Source organism: Bos indicus x Bos taurus, chromosome 13 (genome assembly GCF_003369695.1).
Source record: "Bos indicus x Bos taurus breed Angus x Brahman F1 hybrid chromosome 13, Bos_hybrid_MaternalHap_v2.0, whole genome shotgun sequence".
Taxonomy (NCBI): domain Eukaryota; kingdom Metazoa; phylum Chordata; class Mammalia; order Artiodactyla; family Bovidae; genus Bos; species Bos indicus x Bos taurus.
This window is the reverse complement of record NC_040088.1, coordinates 81099350-81124177: the sequence shown is the minus strand read 5'-3', so window position 1 is coordinate 81124177 and position 24828 is coordinate 81099350. Positions and strand designations below refer to the sequence as shown.

General features: G+C 39.7%; 1 protein-coding gene across 8 annotated transcripts in view; it reads left to right on the top strand.

Annotated features, from left to right (window-relative positions):
* PLCB4 (phospholipase C beta 4) overlaps positions 1–24828 on the top strand; it is a 480675-nt gene that overhangs the window by 415415 nt on the left and 40432 nt on the right. For all 8 annotated transcript variants that reach the window (XM_027560320.1, XM_027560321.1, XM_027560322.1 and 5 more), the window contains 5 exons: positions 2305–2407; positions 5070–5234; positions 7897–8101; positions 20952–21040; positions 21784–21934. In XM_027560320.1, coding sequence (XP_027416121.1) covers positions 2305–2407; positions 5070–5234; positions 7897–8101; positions 20952–21040; positions 21784–21934 — 713 coding nt within the window. The remainder of the gene's footprint in view (positions 1–2304; positions 2408–5069; positions 5235–7896; positions 8102–20951; positions 21041–21783; positions 21935–24828) is intronic.

Below are 24828 nucleotides of genomic sequence, written 5' to 3'. Positions count from 1 at the left end.
TTTCCTAGTGCCCTCCTAGTGTGTGTTCAGTTCAGTTCAGTCGCTCAGTTCAGTTCAGTTCAGTCGCTCAGTCGTGTCCGACTCTTTGCGACCCCATGAATCGCAGCACACCAGGCCTCCCTGTCCATCACCAACTCCCAGAATTCACTCAGACTCACATCCATCGAGTCAGTGATGCCATCCAGCCATCTCATCCTCTGTTGTCCCCTTCTCCTCCTGCCCCCAATCCCCCCCAGCATCAGAATCTTTTCCAGTGAGTCAACTCTTCGCATGAGGTGGCCAAAGTAGTCACTAAGTCGTGTCCAACTCTTGCAACCCCATGGACCACAGCATGCCAGGCCTCCATGTCCATCACCAACTCCCAGAGTTTGCTCAAAATCATGTCCATTGAGTTGGTGATGCCATCCAACCATCTCATCCTCTGTCATCCCCTTCTCCTCCCACCTACTGTGTGTAATGGTGTCTTATTGTGATGCTGGCTTGAATTTCTCTCATGACAAATGATATTAAGCACCTTTTCAACTGCTTGTGGGCCATTTGTTTATCTTATTCGGAGAACTGTCTATTCAGATCCTTTACCCATTTTTTAACTGAGTTATTTGTTCTTCATATATTTTAGATACAAGTCGCTTATCAGATAAATGATTTGTAAATATTTTCTCCCATTCTATGATTTGTCTTCTCACTTCCTTGATAATGTTCTTTGAGTGCAAAAATATGATGAAGTCAAGTTTATGTACTTTTTTCCCTCACTGCTTGTACTTTTGGAGTTATGTCTAAGAATGCATTGTCAAATTCTGACTCACAAAGGTTTACCCATATATTTTCTTCTAAGAGTTTTATAGTTATAGGTTTTTACTATTAGGTCTTTGATCCATTTTGAGTTCATTTTTCTTTATGATGTGAAAGAAGGAAGTAATTTTACTCTTGTGCATGTGGCTATTCAGTTGACCTAGCATCATTTGTTTAAAGAATATTCTTTCCCCCACTGAGTAGTCTTGGCATCCTTGTCAAAAATCATTTGCATAGATATGAAATTATTTCTGAACTCCCAATTCTGTCTCATTAATTTATATGTTAATCTTTTTTCCCCAATACCAAGCTGCTTTGGCTACTGTTGCTTTGTAGAAAGTTTTGAAATTAAGAAGTCTGAGACCTGCAACTTAATTCTTTATTAAGATTGTATTGAGAATTCTTGGTCTTTGAGTTTCCATGTGAATTTGAGGATCAGCTTGTCAATTTCTGTAAAGAAACCAGATGGGATTTTGATAGAGATTGTATTGGATCTGTATAGCAGTTTGAGAGTAGTGCCATCTTAACAATATTAAGTCTTCTGATCCATAAACACAAGATATCTTTCCATTCATTTAGTTCTTTTAAAATTTTCCTCAGCAATGTTTTGTGATTTTCAAAGTACATGTACTTATTTTGTTAAATGTATTCTTAAGTATCGTATTCTCTTAGGTGCCATTATAAATGCAATTATTTACTTAATTTTGTTTTTAGATTGTTCATTGCTTGGTGCATATAAATAAAATAGGTTTTTATATGTTGATTTTGTATCCTAGAACTCATTTATTAATTCTAATAGCTTTTTAGTATACTCTGTAGGATTTTCTATAAACAAGATCATGTTGTCTGCAAATAGAAATAGTTTTACTTCTTTCCAATCTAGTTACGTTTTATTTCATCTTCTTGCCTAATTATCCTCACTAGAATTAGAGACCTCCAACTGAAACCACATTTCATTTGATTATGAAAATACATAGCATTCCATAGTAGTGTTAGCGGTACATCTGATTCTGACACCAATATAAATCACAGATATTTTTATATCTCATTATAATTGTTAGAGATCTCTCAATATAGTTTTATGATTATCAGTACTTTGAAACTCTGCTAATTATCAAACTTGCCATTAGATTCCATAATTTAATATATTAATTAAAACAATAAAGAAATTTTCCATATTTTGATAACTATAGCTCATATAATTGGTTTTTCATTGTTATTCTTTGCATTTTATTTTATGCATGTAAGAGCATCAAGTTCCAGAGAAGATGATAGTGTCAGGAAATCATAGATGTCCCAGAGCCTGGATCTAAAGAACATTTCCTCTTCCATGTTCCTTGTTGGGGTCATCCATAGGACAGGGTTATTCTCTTCAGTTCTTGGGATCCTCCACCTAAAAGCCTATTTCCTAAGTTAGAAATGGCGATAAAGATGTATTCAGTGTCTTGATAGTGATTTTCTGAGTCTTTATAAAGAAACTAGTAAACTCCTTCTATGCTTTTGTCCCACTAGGTACCTTCTCAAACCAGATTTCATGAGACGGCCTGATCGAACATTTGATCCTTTCTCTGAAACGCCTGTTGATGGGGTTATTGCAGCCACTTGCTCCGTGCAGGTAAGTCTCCTGCTCTCCACAGAATAGTGTAAAAAGAGTGGATCCAGGTGGTCTTGGAAAAGCCTTAAAAGATCGCAATTAAAATATTTAATGTCAAGTTGCAAGATCCACGTGTTGCTCTCAACTTTAACATTTTTTTTTCTTGAGATACATTTTTTTATACTAGTGAAATTATTAGCTACTTTTCATCAAAGATACCAGATCAAAAAGTACCCAGTGGAGAATGTAGATCAATGGGAATTCTTGGCCATTGATGGTGGGAAGGCAAAATCATACGACCACTTTGGAAAACAGTTAGGTGGTTTCTTCCAAAACTCAACACTCTCTTTAAACGTGATCCAGCACTTATACACCTTGGTATTTACCCAAACAAATTAAAAATTCACATCCATGTGAAAACTTACACAGGGATGTTTGCAGCAGCTTTATTCATACTTGATAAAATTTTGAAAGTAACCAAGGTGCCACTTAGTGGGTGAATGGATAAAGAAGCAATGAATCGTATGTCCAGACAGTGGAATATTACTTAATTCTAAAAAGAAATGAGCTATCAAGTCATGAAAAGACATGGATGAAACAAATTAACATTCAGTTCAGTTCACTCAGTCGTGTCCGACTCTTTGCAACCCCATAAACCGCAGCACACCAAGCCTCCCTGTCCATCACCAACTCCCAGAGCTTACCCAAACTCATGTCCATTGAGTCGGTGATGCCATCCAGCCATCTCATCCTCTGTCGTCCCTTTCTCCTCCCACCTTCAATCTTTCCCAGCATCAGAGTCTTTTCCAATGAGTCAGTTCTTCACATCAGGTGGCCAAAGTATTGGAGTTTCAGCTTCAACATCAGTCTTTCCAATGAACACTCAGGACTGATTTTCTTTAGGATGGACTTGTTGGATTTCCTTGCAGTCCAAGGGACTCTCAAGAGTCTTCTCCAACACCACAGTTCAAAAGCATCAATTCTTCTGCGCTCAGCTTTCTTTATAGTCCAACTCTCACATCCATACATGACTGCTGGAAAAACCATAGCCTTGACTAGATGGACCTTTGTTGGCAAAGTAATGTCTCTGCTTTTTAATATGCTGTCTAGGTTGGTTATAATTTTTCTTCCAAGGAGTAACTGTCTTTTAATTTCATGGCTGCAGTCACCATCTGCAGTGATTTTGGAGCCCCAAAAAATAAAGTCTGCCACTGTTTCCACTGTTTCCCCATCTATTTGCCATGAAGTGATGGGACTGATGCCATGGTCTTAGTTTTCTGAAAATTTAGTTTTAAGCCAACTTTTCACTCTTCTCTTTCACTTTCATCAAGAGGCTCTTTAGTTCTTCTTCACCTTCTGCCATAAGGGTGGTGTCATCTGCATATCTGAGGTTATTGATATTTCTCCTGGAAATCTCGATTCCAGCTTGTGCTTCATCCATCCAGTTAATGAACATTACTAAGTGAAAAAAACTAGTCTGAAAAAGTGACATACTGTTTGATTCCAACTAAATTACATTCTGGATAAAGGCAAAACTATAAAGATGGTAAAAAAAAAAAAGACCAAGAATTGTGGGGAGGGATTAACAGGCAGAGTACAAAGAATTTTAGGGCAGTGAAACCATTCTGTATGATTCTATGATAATAGATACATGTCATTATATTTACAATTTTTTCCAAATCCATTAAATATACACCAGAGTAAACTCTGAATGTAAGCTATGGCTTTGGGTGATAATGAAGTATCAATATAGGTTCACCGATTATAACAAATATGCTACTGAGATGTGAGGTATCCATAGTGAGGATATTGTGGATGAGAGGACAGAAGCACTATATTTTCTTATCAGTTTTGCTGTAAACAGAAACTGCTATAAAAAACAAAGCATATTAATGAAAAAATACCTGTTATATGATTACATTGATGCAGAATTCTAGAAAATGCAAACTAATGTAAAGTAATAGAAAATAGATCAGTAGTTTCCTCTAGACAGACAGAAGAAGGGATGGATTACAAAAGGGTACAAAGGAACTTTGGGAATTGATGGAAAATTTTGTTGCCTTAATATTGGTGACAGTTTTATAGATGTGCTCATATGTCAGAAGTGATTCCATTGTACACTCTAAACGTGTACCATTTAATGTCAGTTATACCTGAAAAAACTGTTTCATAATGATTAGCTATTAGATAATGTGAAAAAAATATAATTATTAGCTATAATTATTTGGAAATAGGTGAAAAAATTCTTTCCACAGCTTTATAACAGATGGAAGAAGGTAATATGCATGACTCATATAATACAAAAAGTAGTTGTCTGCAACGTCTTAACCTAACTGTGAAACGAAGCAGTCAGTACTGCTTTTGTAATACTGGTTTAAAAAATAAAAATAACACTGTCCTCTAATTGTCAATATCAGTTTAACATTTTAGCGTTACTTTTCTTTCTGTCTGTCTCTTTGTAAAACTTCTGAAAGAATTCAATAAAAGTGAATTTTGGAACTATGAAAGGATCTTAAGGCATATTTGAATTGACCACTTCAGTTCAGTAAGGAATGAATACATTATTTCCAGAGATAATTGAATTTCTAAAGATGAACAGAGACTCCCTCCCTGCCAGATTATTCTGTTACTGACCATTACACCAGCTTAACTTCTCTTTCCTCCCATTTCTCTTCTGCTCCAGGTCATATCAGGTCAGTTCTTATCAGATAAGAAAATTGGCACATATGTAGAAGTGGATATGTATGGACTGCCCACGGACACTATCCGGAAGGAGTTCCGCACTCGCATGGTGATGAACAACGGACTCAATCCGGTTTACAATGAAGAATCATTTGTGTTTCGGAAGGTAGAGTGTTCTCAATGTGTCAGACTTGCTCTGCTAAGTTAGGAGCCACATGTTAGTGGAGAGATACTACATGATCTGCAGACAGTCTCTTAACCCCAGATGTCTTCTTCCAGTGCAGATGTTCCGCAGCAGCCACATGATGATTGTTTCTGTGTGGCCCTGTCCTCTTGGCTCTCCTTCCTCCCAGGAGGAGCCCACCTTCCCCACGCAGTGCCCAAGCTCTGGGTTCACAGTGTTCTCAGAGGGAGCCCCGCAGGCGACACTGTCACACGTGGGAGAGCTCCTCCCTGCCCTGGCAGGGCTAGTGCCTCGCAATATTCCTTGGCCAAGAGGGTGGGTAGGGTGTATGTCCTTCAGTGGGTCAGTTGGTTATTGTCCTGTGCCTCCAGGAAGTGTGGTCCTGTGTATAATATGTATAGGTTCTGTGTATAATATGTTATTTTTGTTTTTTGGTTTTTATCTTCATATTATACTTTGATCCTATGGGCTTCCTCAGTGACTCAGTGGTAAAGAATCTGCCTGCAATGCAAGAGACACAGGTTCGATCCCTGGGTCAGGAAGATCCCCTGGAGGAGGGTATGGCAACCCACTCCAGTATTCTTGCCAGGAAAAATGCCACGGACAGAGGAGCCTGCCGGCCTATAGTCCATAGGGTCACAAAGAGTCAACCATGACTTGAAGTGACTGGGCACACAGACAAATCAGTCATTCTCTATAATGATTCGGGTTTTAATCTTGTAACCATTTTCTGCCATTTGTTTCTCTTTCATCATCAGAAGATGTATTGAAAAATCCATGCCCTCGCAGTACTATATCAAAAATGCCTGTTTCTCTCTCACTTGTTCTGTTATCATGACCAGAGTGCTTTCTGGCTTCTTCTTTGGCACACGTTTTCCAAGTGTCTCTATTCCATTTGTGTCTTACAACACAGATAATCACCTTTTTATCTTAACAAAAATATGAATTATCAGCCTCAGAACTGGCTGACCAGTTTGCAGAAAGCATATTACAGAAGATAAGTATAGTTCAATGAATCAAGCCATTTTGAGATGTAGGCTTTTCTGATTATGTAAATCCCATTATCCATGCAACACCTCCCCCTACCTTTTCACCTTCTCTTCTACAATCAGAGTGTAGCGTGAGTTGCATACAGCTGTAATGTGTCTTTTTTTCTTCCCGGGTTTTTCAGTTTGTTACAGCTGGATCTGTTGTCACTATGGCCAGTGTTTCGTGCCAAAAAAAAATATCCCTACATACATTTCTGGAAATTCAGAAAGTTGATTTCAGGCTCTGTTTTTGATGCATAGGGAAATAAACTTGCTTTTTACACGCAATATTACTGGCCCCGGAAACAAGATGCCAATTTTGGATCCTTCCCTGCTCTTCTGAAGTGACATTGCCTTTCATTGATACTAATTGCTTTATTTTCTTTCTTGCTGTTACTGTTTTTCTTCTTTGCATGAATCTCACAGCATAAGCCCCTTTCACCAAATGAGGAACAACACGGTGACTAAAGTTGGTTTCACCTTTTCGTCTTCATGAACTGGAACTAAATTATAACCTGTAGGCATGAATAAGCAGCCAATTCATTGCCTAGCTTTGACATAGTGCTCAAATCAACTAAGGTGTCTTAGCTGCTCATAGCCAATAAATAGAAATTCTTGATTAAAAACATCAGATTTTCTTGTCATGTGGCTCTTTTATATCTAAGCAGGGTCTCTGCCATCTGAGCTCAGATGCTGCATCCATGGATTTCGGGTCTCTGCCATCTGAGCTCAGATGTTGTGTCCATGTATTTGGTTTGGGGATGGCAAGAGTAGATGTCTTATGCTGTGTGTGCTCAGCCACTGAGTCGTGGCTGACTCTTTGTGACCCCACAGTCTGTAGCCTGCTGGGCTCCTCTGTCCATGGAATTTTCCAGGCAAGAATACTGGAGCAGGTTGCCATTTCCTTCTCCAGGGGATCTTTCTGACCCAAGGATCAAACCTACATCTCTTGAGTCTCCTGCATTGACAGGCAGATTCTTTACCAGTATGCCACTTGGGAAGACTCGATGTCTTGGGTATATGTTAATGTTTCTAGCTGTCTCATCTTTATTTAATATCCCAAAATGTGTTAAAAACTGAGGAGTGCAAAGAAAAATAATCCAAATTTATATATAAATTGTCTTTTATACATGAGGCATTTCTTCAAAGATACTTTCCATATTCTCAAAAACAGAGCTCAATGTCAGAAGCAGCCCAGTAGTAGACAGATCAGAGGATTTGAAATCAGGTGGCCCAGGATCCAGACCCAGCTGTCACTGGCCATCTTTGACATAAGGGGAAGTCACTTTTCCTCTCCAGGTCTCTTGTTGTTCACCTATTATGTAGGTGGGAATGGGGAAAGATGGCAAGGGTTGGATTAGCCATCTTTTATATCCATTCATTCTATTGACAATCTTCAGGGACTGATTTCCAGGAAACCTGTTCCCGTTGTCTTTCTCAATGCCCTGGGCACTGTAACTTACACAGTATGCGTTAGGAATGTAAATTGACCATCAGCTTGTTTGCACTGGGAAGGAACCTTTCCGAGCAGTATGGGTGTGGTCCGGGTCCCTGGCGTTGTGATTCTTGGGAGCTGTGTCCCGCAGATCAGTGACAAGTGCTGTTTGTCTTTGCAGGTGATCCTCCCCGACCTGGCTGTCTTGAGGATCGCCGTGTATGACGACAACAACAAGCTGATCGGCCAGAGGATTCTGCCCCTGGATGGCCTCCAAGCAGGCTATCGACACATATCCCTCCGGAATGAGGGAAATAAACCTTTATCACTGCCAACCATTTTCTGCAATATTGTCCTAAAAACATATGTGCCTGATGGATTCGGAGGTAAGTCAGACTTTTAGGTATTGAATATTTTTGTTTATATGTTTTTTTCCCCTAAATTTCAAGATTATAAACTATTTCACCAATGGTTAAAAAAAAAAAGCCTGTTCCCACCGATGCTGCCAACACTGTCGGCTTAAAGAAATCAGGCATAAATAGTTGCCTCAGGTTTCCTAGCAGGAAATGCAAAGGCAAGTCTAGATTATCTTTAAAGTTCTTTATTTAAAAATGCTGTCATTTTATGTTTTTTCAGTTTTCACATATATGTTTTTTCAAGTTTCATATATATGTTTTTGAAGAAAAGCGTGAATAATGTAGAGCCATAGACATCAGTTGGTTTCACTAAAAAGTTTAAATTGAACTCCATTATCAACATTCCTGGACTTTCCCCAAAAATCTACAGGGGAGTTCAGTTTCACAAAAAAATTCCCAGTCATCCGTCCATGGAAGACCACCTTTGGTTACACCAAAGACATCAATGAAAGTGAAAGTGAAAATCACTCAGTAATGTCTGACTCTTTGTGACCCAATGGACTTCTCCATGTGACCCCATGGACCCCATGGAATTCTCCAGGCCATAATAGTGGAGTGGGTAGCCTTTCCCTTCTCCAGGGGATCTTCCCAACACAGGGATTGAACCCAGGTCTCCTGCATTGCAGGCAGATTCTTTACCAGCTGAGCCATCAGGGAAGCCTAAGAATACTGGATTGGGTAGCCTGTCCCTTCTCCAGCAGATCTTTCCAGTCCATGAATTGAACAGGGGTCTCCTGCATTACAGGTGGATTCTTTACCAACTGAGCTATTGGGGAAGCCCAAAGTCATCAATGGGAGGAATCAAAGTTGGACAAAGTCTTAAAGTGAAAGTAAAGGTTGCTCAGTCATGTCTGACTCTTTGCAACCCCATGGATGGTAGTCCATGGAATTCTCCAGGCAAGAATACTGGAGTGGGTAGCCTTTCCCTTCTCCAGGAGATCTTCCCAACCCAGAGATCGAACCCAGGTCTCCCACATTGCAGGTGGATTCTTTACCAGCTGAGCCACCAGGGAAGCCCAAGAATACTGGAGTGCTTTAAGGTCCCTTCTCCAGAAGATCTTCCCAACCCAGGGATTGAACCCAGGTATCCCACATTGCAAGCAGATTCTTTACGAACTGAGCTCTCAGGGAAGCCCCAAGTCATAGGATTCTGGCAAACCCACATATTAACTTTTTATAACCCCAACTGTGCCAAGAACATTAAAGGAAAACAAAGATCCTCTATATTCTCAGAGTTCATTGAATCATAAGGGAACAATAGTACAGCAAAGTACATTAAATTAACAAGGGTTCAAGTCCTGACCTCCACTGCTAGCCAGGTGACCTTGACAGGTGTTATCGCCTGTCAACACCCCCCACCCCATCTTCTGGCCTGGAAAGGTACTGATACTGTTTCCCTCACAGCATCCTGTGATGTGTGCTTATCATCACAGTTTACGACACAACAGGGCATGCCTGCCATGTGTGTGCACAGGAGTGTGTGGCTCCAAATGCAGCTCGGTTTCTGTGCTATTCTAGTTGGAGGAGCTTTGGGTCATTTTGTTTTGTGTTTTTAATAATGCAGTCTTCTCTGGAGGACAGAGTTTCTGCAACTCATACTCAGCATTAACAACCCAATTGTGGGTTCCAAAAGTAAAGTCAGCCATGAGGATTTTTCAGTTGCAAAATTGAGAGTAAAGATTCCTTCCTCTTTCCCTTTGTTTTTTCTTAAAAAAGGAAGCCTATTACAGGTCACAACACAGAGTAGCAGTTATGAGCACGTGGCAGACGCTGGGATGGGGTGCTGTGGGCCGGGTGAGCAGGGCAGAAAAGAGACATGGGACCTGAGTGGGCGTTGAGGAGCATGTGATGGCCACAGGGCATCAGCAGATGGACTCAGTCTTGTTTCACATATTTGCACTTAGCAAGCAGTGGTGCATAATACCTAGTATATTTTAAAGATAGTTATATAAATACATGTATTGGAAGACTTAAAGGTTTTGCCTTTACACGTGTTACTTTTCAAATGAAACTCTAATTCATTCTAGGGAAATGGGCTATTCGAATAGAAAAGGGAAAGATACAGTTTTTTGAGCTCCTGCTTTGTGCGAAGGGCTTTACAAAAATGGAGTCCAGAAACATGAAATTGTTTAGAGTGGATGTGAACATATGCAGGTGTATGCTGAAGGAATATCTGTGTTTATCATGTAGTTTATGGCTAGTGTCAATATTTATAAGTATTGATTCACATCTTTAAAAATAGTCTTGTAACTGTTCTTTCCCAAGGTATCATTGTAGTATTTCTCTCAAAAGCAATTGAAATTTCTGTACGACATTATCTTTGATGGGATTCTGCAGTTGATGTCTTAGCCTCAGATTTGATGTTCAAAGACTGTTTATTCATAATTCTCTGGCCATTTCTCACATACGTGAAGGAACCAAGGACAGACATTCTGAGGGTTTATTTAAGGATCTTACCTGAAAATAACAAAATAAGAATATGAGAACTTTTTCCAGATTTCCAGTCTTCTTGACAGCCTCTTGATGCCCGCGGTGTGTTTATATTTCATGGGCTTACCTAACCTCCCACATTCATGTCTGAACATTTACGTGCTGAACCAGCGCACCGGGTGATCAATAGACCCCCTGTTCCCTAGAACATTTACAGTCTTTGTTGATTATATAGGAAAAAGTTCAAAATGAAATTCTGCACCATTGCACTTCAGCAGTTTCTGGGGGGAAAAAAAGAAAGTGGTCGATAAACATCTCCAGATTTTTATGTCGCTAAAGAAAGAAAATATGGATGCCTTCATTTATTCTACTAAGGTGTTTAGCAGGTTTTACTCTGTAAAAAGCAAAGTAGCTACACGTCAGAAAAAAATTCTGACGACATAAAAAATGTTAAAAGGGTCCTTCATCCAATGCCCAGAATGAACTCTGTTACCATATAGGTCTCTACTTCCTATCTCATTATTCTCTTTACTTTTTAATAAAATTGGATCTTACTCTGGTGACTCATTTACATTCATATTTCAGAGGCAATTTTTTTTCATAATTTTTAGAGTATTTTCCCCATTCTTGACACATTTTTATTATCTGCTTGAGATTCAATTTTATGTGTGCTATAATTTATCATGTTATTGACGTATTGAAGTCAATTCTACTTTTCTTTCTTATGAACAATATTGCATCCAAGAACCCTAAATGTAAAGCTTTGGGAATACTAGTGATTATTTCCTACAGATGAATTCTTTCAAGTGGATTTGTTGCATCAAGAAGTGTATATGTATTTAAAGGTCTAGATTGTTGTTGTTTTTCAGGCACTAAATTGTGACAACTCTCTGTGACCCTACGGGTTGTAGCATGCCAGGCTCCTCTGTCCTCCGCCATCTCCCAGAGTTTGTTCAAATGCATGTCAGTGATGTATCTACCATCTCATCCTCTGCCACCTGCTCCCCCAGTTGCCTTCAATCTTTCCCAGCGTCAGGGACTTTCCCACCGAGTCAACTCTATGCATCAGGTGGCCAGAGAATTGGAGCATCACCTTTAGCATCAGTCCTTCCAATGAATATTCAGGGTTGATTTCCTTTAGGAGTGACTGGTTTGATCTCCTTGCACTCTAAGGGGCTCTCAAGAATCATCTCCAGTACCACAATTCAAAACCATCAGTTCTTCAGCGCTCAGCCTTCTTTATAGTCTGACTCATATCCATACATGTCTGCTGGTAAAACAATACTTTGATTATATGGACCTTTGTCGGCAAAGTGATGTCTGCCTTTTAATACTCTGTCCAGGTTTGTCATAGCTTTCCTTCCAAGGAGCAAGCATCTTTTAATTTCATGGCTACAGTCACTGTCTACAGTGATTTTGGAGCTCAAAAAAATAAATCTGTCACTGTTTCCACTTTTCCCATCTTTTTGCCATGAAGTGATGGAACTGGATGCCATGATCTTAGTTTTTTGAATGTTGAGTTTTAAGCCAGCTTTATTCCCCACTGCTTTCCCCCTCATCAAGAGGCTCTTTAGTTTCTCTTTACTTTCTGCCATTAGAATGGTATCATCTGCATATCTGAGGTTGTTGATATGGCTCTTAGCAATCTTGATTCCAGTTTGTGATTCATCCAGCCTGGCATTTTGCATGATGTACTCTGCATAGAAGTTAAGCAGGGTAACAATATATAGCCTTGTCATACTCCTTTCCCAATTTTGAACCAGTCCATTATTCCATGTCTGGTTCTAACTGTTGTGTCTTTACCTGCATACAGGTTTCTCAGAAGACAAGTAATGTGGTCTGGTATTCCTATCTCTTTAAACATTTTCTAGTTTGTTGTAATCCACACAGTCAAAGGCTTTAGTGTAGTCAATGAAGCAGAAGTAGACATTTTTCTGGAATTCCTTTGCTTTCTCTATGATCCAGTGAATGTTGGCAATTTGTATCTCTGGTTCTTCTTCCTCTTCTAAACAATACATCTAGAAGTTTTCGGTTAACGTACTGTTGAAGCCTAGCTTGAAGGATTTTGAGCACAGTATTACTAGCAAGTGAAATGAGTGCAATTGTCCAGTAGTTTGAGCATCCTTTAGCATTACCCTTCTTTGTGATTGGAATGAAAACTGACCTTTTCCAGTCCTGTGGCCACTGCTGAGTTTTCCAAATTTCCTGACCGAATGAGTACAGGACTTTAACAGCATCATCTTTTAGGATTTGAAACAGCTCAGCTGGAATTCCATCACCTCCACTAGCTTTGTTCATATTAATAATAATGCTTCCTAAGACTCACTTGACTTCACACTCCAGGATGTCTGGCTCTAGGTGAGTGATCACACTATCATGGTTATCTAGGTCAGTAAGACTTGCTTTGTATTGTCCTGCTGTGTATTCTTGCCACCTCTTCTTAATCTCTTCTGCTTCTGTTAGGTCCTTACCATTTCTGTCCTTTATCATGCCCATCCTTGCATGAAATATTCCCTTGGTGTCTCTAATTTTCTTGAAGAGATCTCTAGTCTTTCTCATTCTATTTCTTTGCATTGTTCACTTTAAAAGACTTTCTTATCTCACCTTGCTATTTTCTGAAACTCTGCATTCAGATGGGTATATCTTCTTCCCCTTTCTCCCTTCCCTTTTGCTTCTCTTCTTTCCTCAGCTATTTGTAAAGCCTCCTCAGACAACCACTTTGCCTTCTTTCATTTCTTATTCTTGGGGATAGTTTTCATCACCACATCCTGCAGAATGTTACAAGCCTTGATCCATAGTTCTTCAGGCACTTTGTCTACCAAATCTAATCCCCTGAATCCATTCATTATCTCCACTGTATAATCATATGGGATTTGATTTAGGTCATACCTGAGTGGCCAAGTGGTTTTCCCTACTTCCTTCAAATTAAGCTTGAATTTTGCAATAAGGTGCACATGATTTGAGCCACAGTCAGCTCCAGATCTTGTTTTTACTGTATGTATAGAGCTTCTCCATCTTTGGCTGCAAAGAACATAATCATTTTGATTTTAGTACTAACCATCTGGTGATGTCCATGTGTAGAGTCATCTCTTGTGTTGTTAGAAAAGGTTGTTTGCTATGACCAGCATGTTCTCTTGACAAAACTCTGTTAGCCTTTGCCCTGCTTCATTTTGTATTCCAAGGCCAAACTTGCCTGTTCCTCTGGGTATCTCTTGACTTCATACTTTTGCATTCCAGTCCCCTATGATGAAAAGGACATCTTTTTTTGGTGTTAGTTCTAGAAGGTATGTAGGTCTTTATAGAACCAGTCAACTTCAGCTTCTTTGGCATCAGTTGTGGGAGCACAGACTTGGATTACTGTGATGTTGAATGGTTTGCCTTGGAAAGGAACTGAGATCATTCTGTCATTTTTGAGATTGCACCCAAGTACTGCATTTCAGACTCTTTTGTTGACTATGGTGGCTACTCCATTTCCTCTAAGGGATTCTTGCCCACAGTAGTAGATATAATGGCCATCTGAATTAAATTCACCCATTCCAGTAGTAGGTATAATGGTCATGAATTAAATTCACCCATTCCAGTTGATTTTAGTTCACCAAGTCCTTAAGATATCAGTGTTCAATCTTGCCATGTCCTGCTTGACCATGTGCAATTTACTAACATTCCGGGTTCCTATGCAATATTGTTCTTCACAGCTTCAGATTTGACTTTCACCACCAGCCACATCGACAACTGAGCATCATTTCCACTTTGGCGCAGGCACTTCATTCTTTCTGGAGCTGTTAGTAGCAGCCCTCTGCTCTTCCCCAGTAGCGTCCTGGACACCTTCTGACCGGGGAACTCATCTTCCGGTGTCATGTCTTTTGGCCATTTTGTACTGTTCATGGAGTTCTCATGGCAAAAAGTCTACAGTGGTTTGCCATTTCCTCCTCCAGTGGACCGCGATTTGTCAGAACTCTTCACCATGACCCATCTAGCACGGGTGCCCCTGCGTGACTTGGCTCATAGCTTCCTTGAGCTACACAAGTCCCTTTGCCACACCAGGCTGTGACCCATGAAGGGGATGGAAATGGCCCTAAACTCCAAAATAGCTGGTATTTTTTAAAAATACAAATGAGACTTCTGCTAAAACCAGAAGAAAGGAGCAAGTGAGAAAAGGCAGATTGATTTATTTTTAAAAAGAAAGGTTCCAGAACTAAGTATCTGGGAAATTTTAGCTCACTCTTGTGGGCTTATACAGTTATAACTTTGTGTGCATACATCCCTTCCCTGTTAGATGTTCAGTGTGACTGGTCCCTAAACAAGCCTATTCACACTCCATCATTGTTAATCCACATTTAAAATTAATTTTTGCTACACTGGTTTGTCCTGTGGAGCACTGAACTACACAGTGGGGTAGCCAGGCACAGTGTTCCTCTGATGTGAGGGCTGACGCCCCGTGAAATGTCAGATTGGCACCGAAGAAAGATTCCAGGCTTACTTGAATATGCAACACTTTGACCAAGAACATGTAGCACTCTGGCCAAGAATATGCCAGATTTGTTTAACTGCTTCCTGAAATAATTTTTTTCCAGGCTGAGGCAAGGAAAAAATGAATAACATTTTCAGAGTTATGCAAGGCTATAGACGTATGATATATATGAGGCATGGCTTCTCACTTTCTGGTTATACATCATTTTAAATGTGATTATTAAAATCAGTTTCTTTGATAGGCAGTATAAATAAGTATACATTTGAATGTACATATATGCAGTCTCAAAGAAGGAAACTAATTTTTATGTGCCTATACATATGTGTGTATACAAAGTATATATTTAAAACTCAAGTATATATGTCTCTGGTCAGAGGAGAAACTGAGATACAATAGAAAAATCACCTAAAAGTGGGTAGGACAGGCACTGGCTCCCTAATCCTAAGCCCCTTTTTCCTTGGTCGGATAATTTTGGCGGAACTGTTCCAGGTATCCAGTAGCTGCTTCTGCCGCCTGCTACCATGTGGCAAAGTTATGTGTCACAGAAGTATCTAATTCACAATTCAAAACTGCCAGGAATGATCACCTGTTTCAAATAACCTGCTAATCTAACCTGGTTCAAACATTTAGCCCTTTGTAAATCTCCTTTTTGTGTCTTGTGATTGAATTTGAACAAGCCTTATATACACTTTGTGTAATTTTGTTGCCATTTGACCACGAACACTGTTGTGCTTAGTCATGTTCAGTGGTGTCTGACTCTGTGACCCCGTGGATCATAGCCTGCCAAGCTCCTCTGTCCATGGGATTCTCCAGGCAAGAATTCTGGAGTGGCTTGCCATGCCCTCCTCCAGGGGGTCTTCCCAACCCAGGAATTGACCCAGGTCTCCCACTTTGTAGGCAGATTCTTTATTGTCTGAGCCACCAGGGAAACCAAAGAATACTATTAAACTGAATTTATTACTGAATTCTATTATATTGCATGTTGTCAATTTTTTAAACGAATGTGTAACTGCAAATAAGATATCTCATTAAAACTCCAACGATAAAGCAGAGTTTCAGGATTTGGAGACATAACTTCCCAGCAGTTTCTAGAATTGTTAATACTGGTAATAGAAGATAGATTTAAGTAATGATATTCATCCAACTAATGGATGAATCTGAAGCATCTTATTTTGTTGCATAATTGAGGCTACTTCTACATAATCCTACAGCAGATGGTGGACAAGGGCCTCTCAGTCAGCTTGTCCATTAGTACAAAACAATATGTAACTTCATTTACAGAATGTTTTGTAGCTATATTTTATATAAATCTAGGTCAGAATCAGTCCTCCAGGCTGAGGTCAAGACATTGCCACAGTAAACAGGAAGAATAGCACAGGATTTAAATTCACTTTCCCCAGGACGGACTCACGGCCTGACCTGGGAATGTCCAGGGGCTGATGGGGCCTCCTTAACAATGATAAAGCTTTGTGAGCTTAAGCACACATGAAAGATGGATACCCAAGAATTTAAGTAGCAGAATTTTTATTTCTCAGTCCTGTTGGTAAACAGATTTACCACAAACTGGTAGACTTGAAAGAATAGAAACTTATTCTCTCACAGTTCTGGAAGCTAGAAGTTTGAAACTGAAGAGCTGGCAAGGCCACGCTCCCTCTAGACTTGAAAACATCCTTCCTTTTCTCCTCTTAGCATCTCCTGATTGCTGCAGTCTGCCTCCACCAAAACCTGGCCTTTCTTTATATCTCTGTGTGTCCTGTTCTCTTCTTATAAATATACTGGTCATGGGATTTAGGACCAGCCCTAATCCAGAATGGTCCCATCTCAGTCCTTAACTGATTACATGTGCAAAGACTCTATTAGTTAATAGAATCATAAGTGGATGTTGAATTTTGTGAAAAGTTATTCTGCATCTATTGAAATGATTATGTTACTTTTATTCTTCAGGTTGTTAATGTAATCCATCATGCTGATTTGCAGATATTGAGCCATCTTTGCATTGCTGGCATAAATCCCAATGATCATGGAATATGATCTTTTCAATGTATTGTTGAATTTGATTTGCTAATATTTTCTTGAAGATTTTTGTATCTATGTTCATCAGTGATATTGGCCTATGACCTCCTTTTGTGTGTGATTCTCTGGTTTTGGTATCAGGGTGAGGCTGGCCTTGTAGAATGAGTTCAGAAATGTTCTTCCCTCTGAAATTGTTTGGCTAGTTTGAGAAAAACAGGTGTTGATTCTTCTCTAAATGTTTGGTAGAATTCACCCATGAAGCCCTCTGGTCCTAGACTTTAGTTTGTATGGAGTTTCTTTTTATTATTGTTACTGATTTCATTGCAAATAATTGGTTTGTTTACATTTTTTATTTCTTTTGTATTCAGTCTTGAGTTTGCACATTTCTGGAGATTTTTTCATTTCTTCTAGGTTGTCCATTTTATTGGTGTATAGGTGTCCATAGTAATTTCTCATGATCCTTTGTATTTCTGTGGTGTCAGTTATAACTTCTTTTCTTTCATTTCTGATTTTATTGCTCTCTTTTTTTTTTTTTTTTTAAACTGTCACTCTTTCTTCTCTTGTGAGTCTGGCTAAAGTTTATTTCGTTCATCTTTTCAAAGAACCAACTCTTAGCAGATTATACAATGTTAACTAAACCATGTAAAATATGTATTCATATGGAAAAATTTCACAAAAAGGAAAGAAGCTTGATTAGGATGGAAGAATTATGGATCATTTCATTCTCTAATAATTTGTTTTATTAGTTTTGTATTTAGCTTTAAGTGATTAAAGGATTATTTGTTATTACTACTGGAAGGACTGTGAGTTGCCCTTCAAAAATATCATATGCTTTCTTCAATGATATTGATATTTTGATTGTATATCATTAACAATAAGCAAGTATTTATTTTCTAACAAGCCAGTCCCATGGGTCATCCATTAAAACATGCTGGTGGGAAGCCAAGGGAAAGTTGATCCAACACGGGAGCGTATGGGGAGACCACGTCATATAGATCTTCTCAAAGGAAAGGTGGGCAAGTTCAGGGAGACTATCTGTGCTTTGCTTTGCCCCCTGGGAGTGTGGACGGGTGGAAGGAGGAAGCATCTGTGAGTCAGACAAAAATGAGTCCTCGGTGAGTTTAGCACCACAACAAGCAACCAGGCTGTCTCTGCCTCCAAATAATCTATATGGGGTCATAGCACCTCCTGAACTGTCATGAAAAAGTCAAGAAAAAGTCATGCCATAGAGCTAAGTGACACACAAGAAAGTATTGGAACATGGGACATTTTATAGGATACCTGACCTGTCTCCTGCACGTCTATGCATTAAGAACAATAAATTGTAGAAGGATCTTTTCTAGGTTAAAAAAACATTTAAGACACATAGGTATCAGAGACATAGTACAGATTTTGTATCTTGATTGAAACAAACTAATTGTAAATAAGGGGAATTTTTGTTATTCATTCGCTAAGTCCAACTCTTTCCGACCCCATGAACTGCAGCACACCAGCCCTCTCAGTCTTCCGCTGTCTTCTGGAGTTTGCTCAAATTCATGTCCATTGAGTCAGTGATGCCATCTAACTATCCCACTCTCTGCACCCCGTTCTCCTTTTGCATTCTGTCTTTCCCAGTATCGGGGTCTTTTCCTGTTAGATAGGCCATGTATTATATCATAGTAAGGAATTAGTGCAAATTTTGTTCATACTGGTAAGGTTGGCCCTGAAAAAAATCTCCCTTCTTATTTAGAGATACAGAAATAATTAGGAGTGAAACATTATGATGTCTGGAATTTACCTTAAAATGTTTCAGCAGAGAAAAAAGAGAAAGAAAAAAGGGAATTTTAGAGAAAGGAAGTATGGCAAACTGTTCATAATTGTTGGGACTTCATCATCAATATATGGGGAGTTATTTTATTTGTCTCTCTATTTTTACACACGTTGGAAAATTTCCATAATAAAAGAGTTCTTGTCCTCTGTGTTCAGTCGTGTCTGACTCTGCAACCCCTTGGACTGTAGCCTGCCAGTCTCCTCTGTCCTTGGAATTTTCCAGGCAAGAATATTGAATTGGATTGCCATTTCCTTCTTCAGGGTATCTTCCCAACCCAGGGATTGAACCCACATCTCTAGTGTCTCCTACACTGGCAAGCAAATTCTTTACCACTAGTACCACCAACATAGATAAATACATTCCTAGAACATTAACTTCCAAAAACTTCTGTGATTTTTCCTGAGCAAGCTTTAAGGGCTAATTTGTTTATATTCCCCATTATAAGTCAAAGATTTCTCAGGGACTATGAGTAATAACTAGAATCAAACCTTCTTATCCACTCCTGACAGGAGAAAAAAATTCCATGAAGAGCAATTTGGCAAGGACTCCCAAAAGGACAAATACCTTTATGTATCATTCTGACTTCCAGAAACTTATCCTAAGAGCATAGGCAAAAATATACTATGACATGTTCACAGACATTCCCTGGAGTACCGTTTATAACGTCAGTGAACTGGAAGTAATGGAGTGGTCCATCAAGAAGAAGCTAGTTAGGCAAGTTATGGCCAATCAACATATGGAATATTTAGGTAGCCCTTAAAAATAATGTAGGAGACCTGTATTGCTGATATGGAAGTGTTTTTAAGATATGTGAAATTAAACAAAAAAACAGGTCTAAAAAACTATGAACCTGTAAAGCAATTACCCTTCAATTAAAAATAAATAAAAATTTTTAAAGAGTAAAAAGTTCTTTGAAGAAAAATAAGGATAACGTGAAATTTCAAGTTTGATTCAGGACATACTTTTGTGCTGAACACAGAACACACAACGCAGACAAAACGAGGGCAGAGCAGCTGAAGCAGCCCCTGCCCCCACGTCAGGCAGTGAAGGAGCTGAAATGAAGCAGAAATGTTGATGTGAACTCATTAACACTTTAAAATTTTAAAAATAGCGTTTCCAGGAAAAAAAAAAAAAAAACTACTATTAACCCATTTGAGGTCTTTTAAAAGATAGAAAGATGTAAGAGATGGATAGCAGTTAGTTACCTGCTGGATGTGGAATGGGTGGGAGAAAAGATGTTTACTTTTTGTTTTATACATTTGAATGTTTAACCTGTGTGTATACTATTTTCCATTTTAAAAGAGAAAAAAATGTAAGAAAAAATTTTTAAATCATATGAATGTAATTAGGAAGGTGATTCTGCTAGGGGAAAATTTTTTAATGTACAACTTTTAAAAGTTGTGGGTGTTGTACTGTTTTGAGGTTATAAAAATAATGATTCCTCCTATAGTACTGACAAATTATGCAAAATTACATGAGAGTCTGTTTGAAAACACTTGGAACTCTTCAAATGAAGTTACATAAAAGATGAAACTTTTGAGTGCAAGTTATAGCAGAAAAAACACTGGAGAGATATTTCTTTTTATCTACATGGAATTAAAATGGGCTTTAAAGATGCATTAGCTTCTGTGTCTTATAAGACTCTGCTGGTGGCCTCTACTGTGCCCCAGGTACTTATTCCCTACACATTCACAGTGCCGCTCCTGCACTGTGAGCAGGGTGAGTGCTCTCAGTCCTAATTTGCATACAAAGAAACTGAGTCTGGGAGCGTTAGTCACCTTATTCAAAGTCCACAAGGTCAGCATCAGACCCCAAAGCCATTCACTTAGCTTGCCTGTCTCCCTGTCTGCTTTATTTGGGAGAAAATTAGAGGGAAATTAAGAAACTCATCTGGCCTTTTATTCTTGCCCTTCCTTATTTTATTTTTGCTTTCAGCAACTGACTGTGTTTTTCTAGCCTTGTTTTACATCCTAGGAAGAGGTACATAATGGAAGGCATTATGGGAGTTGGAGGTGATGAGTGGTTTATTAGCTGAATTTTCTTAGGTGTTTCAGTAAAACAGAGAATTCACAGCTTGGTGACTTTTTTCCCTGCAGATATTGTGGATGCTTTATCAGATCCAAAGAAATTTCTTTCCATTACGGAAAAGAGAGCGGATCAAATGAGAGCTATGGGCATTGAAACTGTAAGTAGCAACAGTGAGTTAAGACAGGTAGCAACGGTCAAGGAAAGATAGCTGAGTGGGGGGAAGTCATCTGACTGATTACAAAAGTCGCAAGTTAATAGAACAAGTTCAAAAGTGGTTTTTGAAACTGAACTTTCATCTCAACAAAACAATTTCAAAAGTCTATGAGGATGTAGCATATTTAATAAAATGTGACCCACTTCATTACTATGGCTTCACTCACATCTGGGGACCCTGGCCCCATTAGAAATGAAATGGAAACACCCATAATGCTTTTAGGAACATTTAAATATAGGATGCTTTTGTGAGACACTGAAATGCCAGTTCACCTTAATCAGTGCAGAAATAAAATTGGCATTTACTATTGTTTACTTTTTACTAGTCTTATATCCAGCCTTCAATGCCACTGTAACATTGCAGTGTTTCACTCCTTGTTTTTAAAGTTCCCCTTACTCCTCAGTTTAGAATGGAAACAGAAATCTCTGCAGTAGCTTGAAAAAAAAGAAGGTATAGCCTGCTTATTACAAAGGAGCTGCACCTGCTTTCCTTGGCTTCCTCTTTTGGGTCAGATCTGAGGAAACCATATGTTTACTCCTGAAGCAAAGATCTAATTTAGGGAGTAAAGGCTAGAATACAGAGGAGCAGTTGATGGTACAGACTGGGTTCAGTAGAAGGGAGAATGTACAAGACATCTGACTTCTAGGTGGCATTCATTTGGGTCAGTATAAGCATTTCTGTTCCAGAGTGACATCGCCGATGTGCCCAGTGACACTTCAAAGAACGACAAGAAAGGGAAAGCCAACACAGCCAAAGCGAATGTGACCCCTCAGAGCAGCTCAGAGCTCAGGCCAACCACCACAGCTGCCCTGGGGGCTGGCCTGGAGGCCAAGAAAGGTAAGAGAGAGTTGTCTGGTCTGCTTATCTGTTCCAGCAGTTTTCGAAACTTTGATGCAGATATTTAGAACTCTTACTTTAGCCAGTTTTCATGCCTCCATAAAACTCAACAGCAGCAGATTTTCTGTGGGTTGAACAAATTTCTCAGTTTCTCTGAGTGGTTAACAGAAAAGCAGTGTTTCATCTGCTAGATCCCCTTCACCATAGTTGAAGGGGACTGGTGGTCCCCTTCACCAGTAGACCTAGAAATGTTGAAATTTGGTACTCTTTTTGTGAGGAAAAAAAAAAGGCATTTACAGAGTGAGCTTAGCAAAGTCATTCCCTCTGTCCTGCAGGTACCACCATAAGCGTGGGCAGTAAGTTCATGAACCAGCAGAATAACAATTGTTCCTGACATTCCTAGATCCCCTGTTTGCTAATTTTGCCCCATGGGTAGATATTCAGCATCCATGATTCTTTATCTGTAAAATTATCAAATGGGCATCTGAAGGCCAATTCTCTGTGGATACCTGTAGATGTAATGGAAGAGCATAAGAGGTGGCATTACAAAGAATTACATGTTCCATGTGCTAATATGGAACTGTACTGTAGGGGAATAACTGTATTGATTATTTAAAGTTGATTTCCATTCTTATTGTTCAGGCATCCATTCTGATTGGATGGTCCCCATTCCATATGATAATTAAATATTTTAAATATCCTCCTTGACCATGAATCATTTACTAAACTTAGTTTTGTTACTTTAAGAATTTCTCTTTTTCCTAATGGTTTTCTACTCAATATAAATATCTCCCATTTATATATGAATTCAGCATCTTTGGTGTAAGAAAGTCAAGTTGTCTGTGTACTTAAGTACACACAGTGCTGCAGTTTAAGGTAAGAAATGACAGGCTTTCCTTAACCGAAGCAGCATGGTAATTTAGCAGGAAACTCAATGTGCATTGCGCTTTGTGAAACAAATTTGGAAATGAGAGGGCACAAAAGCAGCTCAAATTGTACTCTGCAGCTGTATGTCTGTTCCTCCCTGGAAAGAACATGGAACAAGGTAATGATGCAGGATATGGGCTTTCCATCCAGCACTATCTTTCTTAACATCAGCCTCTCAGACAGAGACAGGCAGTGGAAAATGGGAGAGTTTTTGTTTAGTTAAAGTTCTTGTGTCATGCTCACCGACACAGAAAGACATTAGTGGCCTGAAAAAGCAGTGTGACCAGCTTACAGATGAGAAATGGAATATTCCCTGCCATATCAGTAAACAAAGGAAGTCACAGCCATCAGCAGTTGTAGCCTCCACTGATTGGGAGCTGGTGAGCCCTGAGGGAACTCAGGAAGGAAAGAATACCTGCCATCCAGCAGCCATCAGACTGCAGCCCCGAGGAAACTCGGGATGTGGAAACACAGGACACTGGCCCCAGATAGCAGAGGTGCAGATCAAGGGAATGATTTCAGCAAGCCCAGACTCTTGCATCTTCCCATACATAGAGAAGTGCTGAATTTGTTAACTCGACATACCTGGTTTCTTTAAATAGCAGTCATCTTTTGTCATTCAGACTACCTGCCCTTTGTTGCAAAACCCCCTAGCTCCTCCCTTCGCCTACTCAGAGCAGTTTTTCAGAGCTCTCTGAAATGCTGTCTCCTGCGCTGCAGTCCCCATTTTGTCCCCAAATAAAGCCTAACTCGCAACTCAACATGTTGTGCAGATTTTTTCAACACAAAACACAGAAGTGATCCTAGTTCTAGAAGGGACCATGATTGTGTTCAGAACTGTTTCACTTCTAGTCCAAATAAGATTACACAGGAATGAGCCACTGGAAGAAGCTCTCCTTTTCCCTCCTCCCCTTGACCAGCACCCTGAGTAAGAGGATCTACACACTGATTCATTTTGGCCTTTTGTTCAGGAGACTTGGGAGCCTCCTCTAAGGCACAGTGGTCGGTTCTACGAGAAATGCCTTCACACCTTCAGGAACCTCACAATGAGACAGGCTTCCACACTGTGGCCAGGTGGTGCTCATGAGGGCTGACTGCTCAGAAATGGGAGGAAGGGGGTCAGAGGAGACTCAACGATAGGATCCTAACTGAGCTGGGCCTTGAAACGCAGGTCTGACATGAGCAGGGAGAGAAGGTGGAAGAGCCTAGGCAGAGACCAAGGCCACACAGGAAGCAGCCGGGGCAAGAAAGGGGGCAGAGCGAGTCTGATTTGGACATGGCCTAGGACCACCCAGGGATGGAGAATGACCCCCGAGGGTTTGTAAGACAGTTAGTACAGTCTTGGTGGGAACAGTCTTTAAAGAGGGAATAAGTGATATGGGCCAGTGAAGAATTAGGGTATTTATGCCTCTAATTTAACACTTAGCACATTGTATTTATATTATATATTTACTCACCTGATATTTATATAACATGATAATAACCAGAGAAAGGAGTTATTGCAGCAAGACCATACCTCTGTCATCCAGTATGTCCCTGGAACCATGCCTAGTGAAGATCTAGAGTCTCTTCTCTTAGGAAGTAAATGGCTGGTGAATGAACAAGCCAGGCTAACAGCAAGGAGAGCCTGGATGAGGCTGGACGTGCTCAGAGGGAGAGGAAGCATGGAAATCAGTCGGTGACTTGGGTGTCAGTTTTAGTGGGAAGAAGGTAACTCAGAGACTTCAAGCACAGGTCACAGAAAGAGATGGTACCATTGGGCGAAGCAGAGAACTCAAGAGGAGGAACAGTTTTGGGTAAGATGAGTCTTGTCCTGTACATCATCACATTCAAGCTGTTGGGGGTGCATCTGGGCAGAAGCAGGAAACAGCAAAACTGTGGGAGGTCAGGAGGAGGGAGACGGGAGAAGGGAGAGAGAGAGGATGTGAGCTGCTTAGAAAGATAGCAGGAATGGAAACAAACAAAAA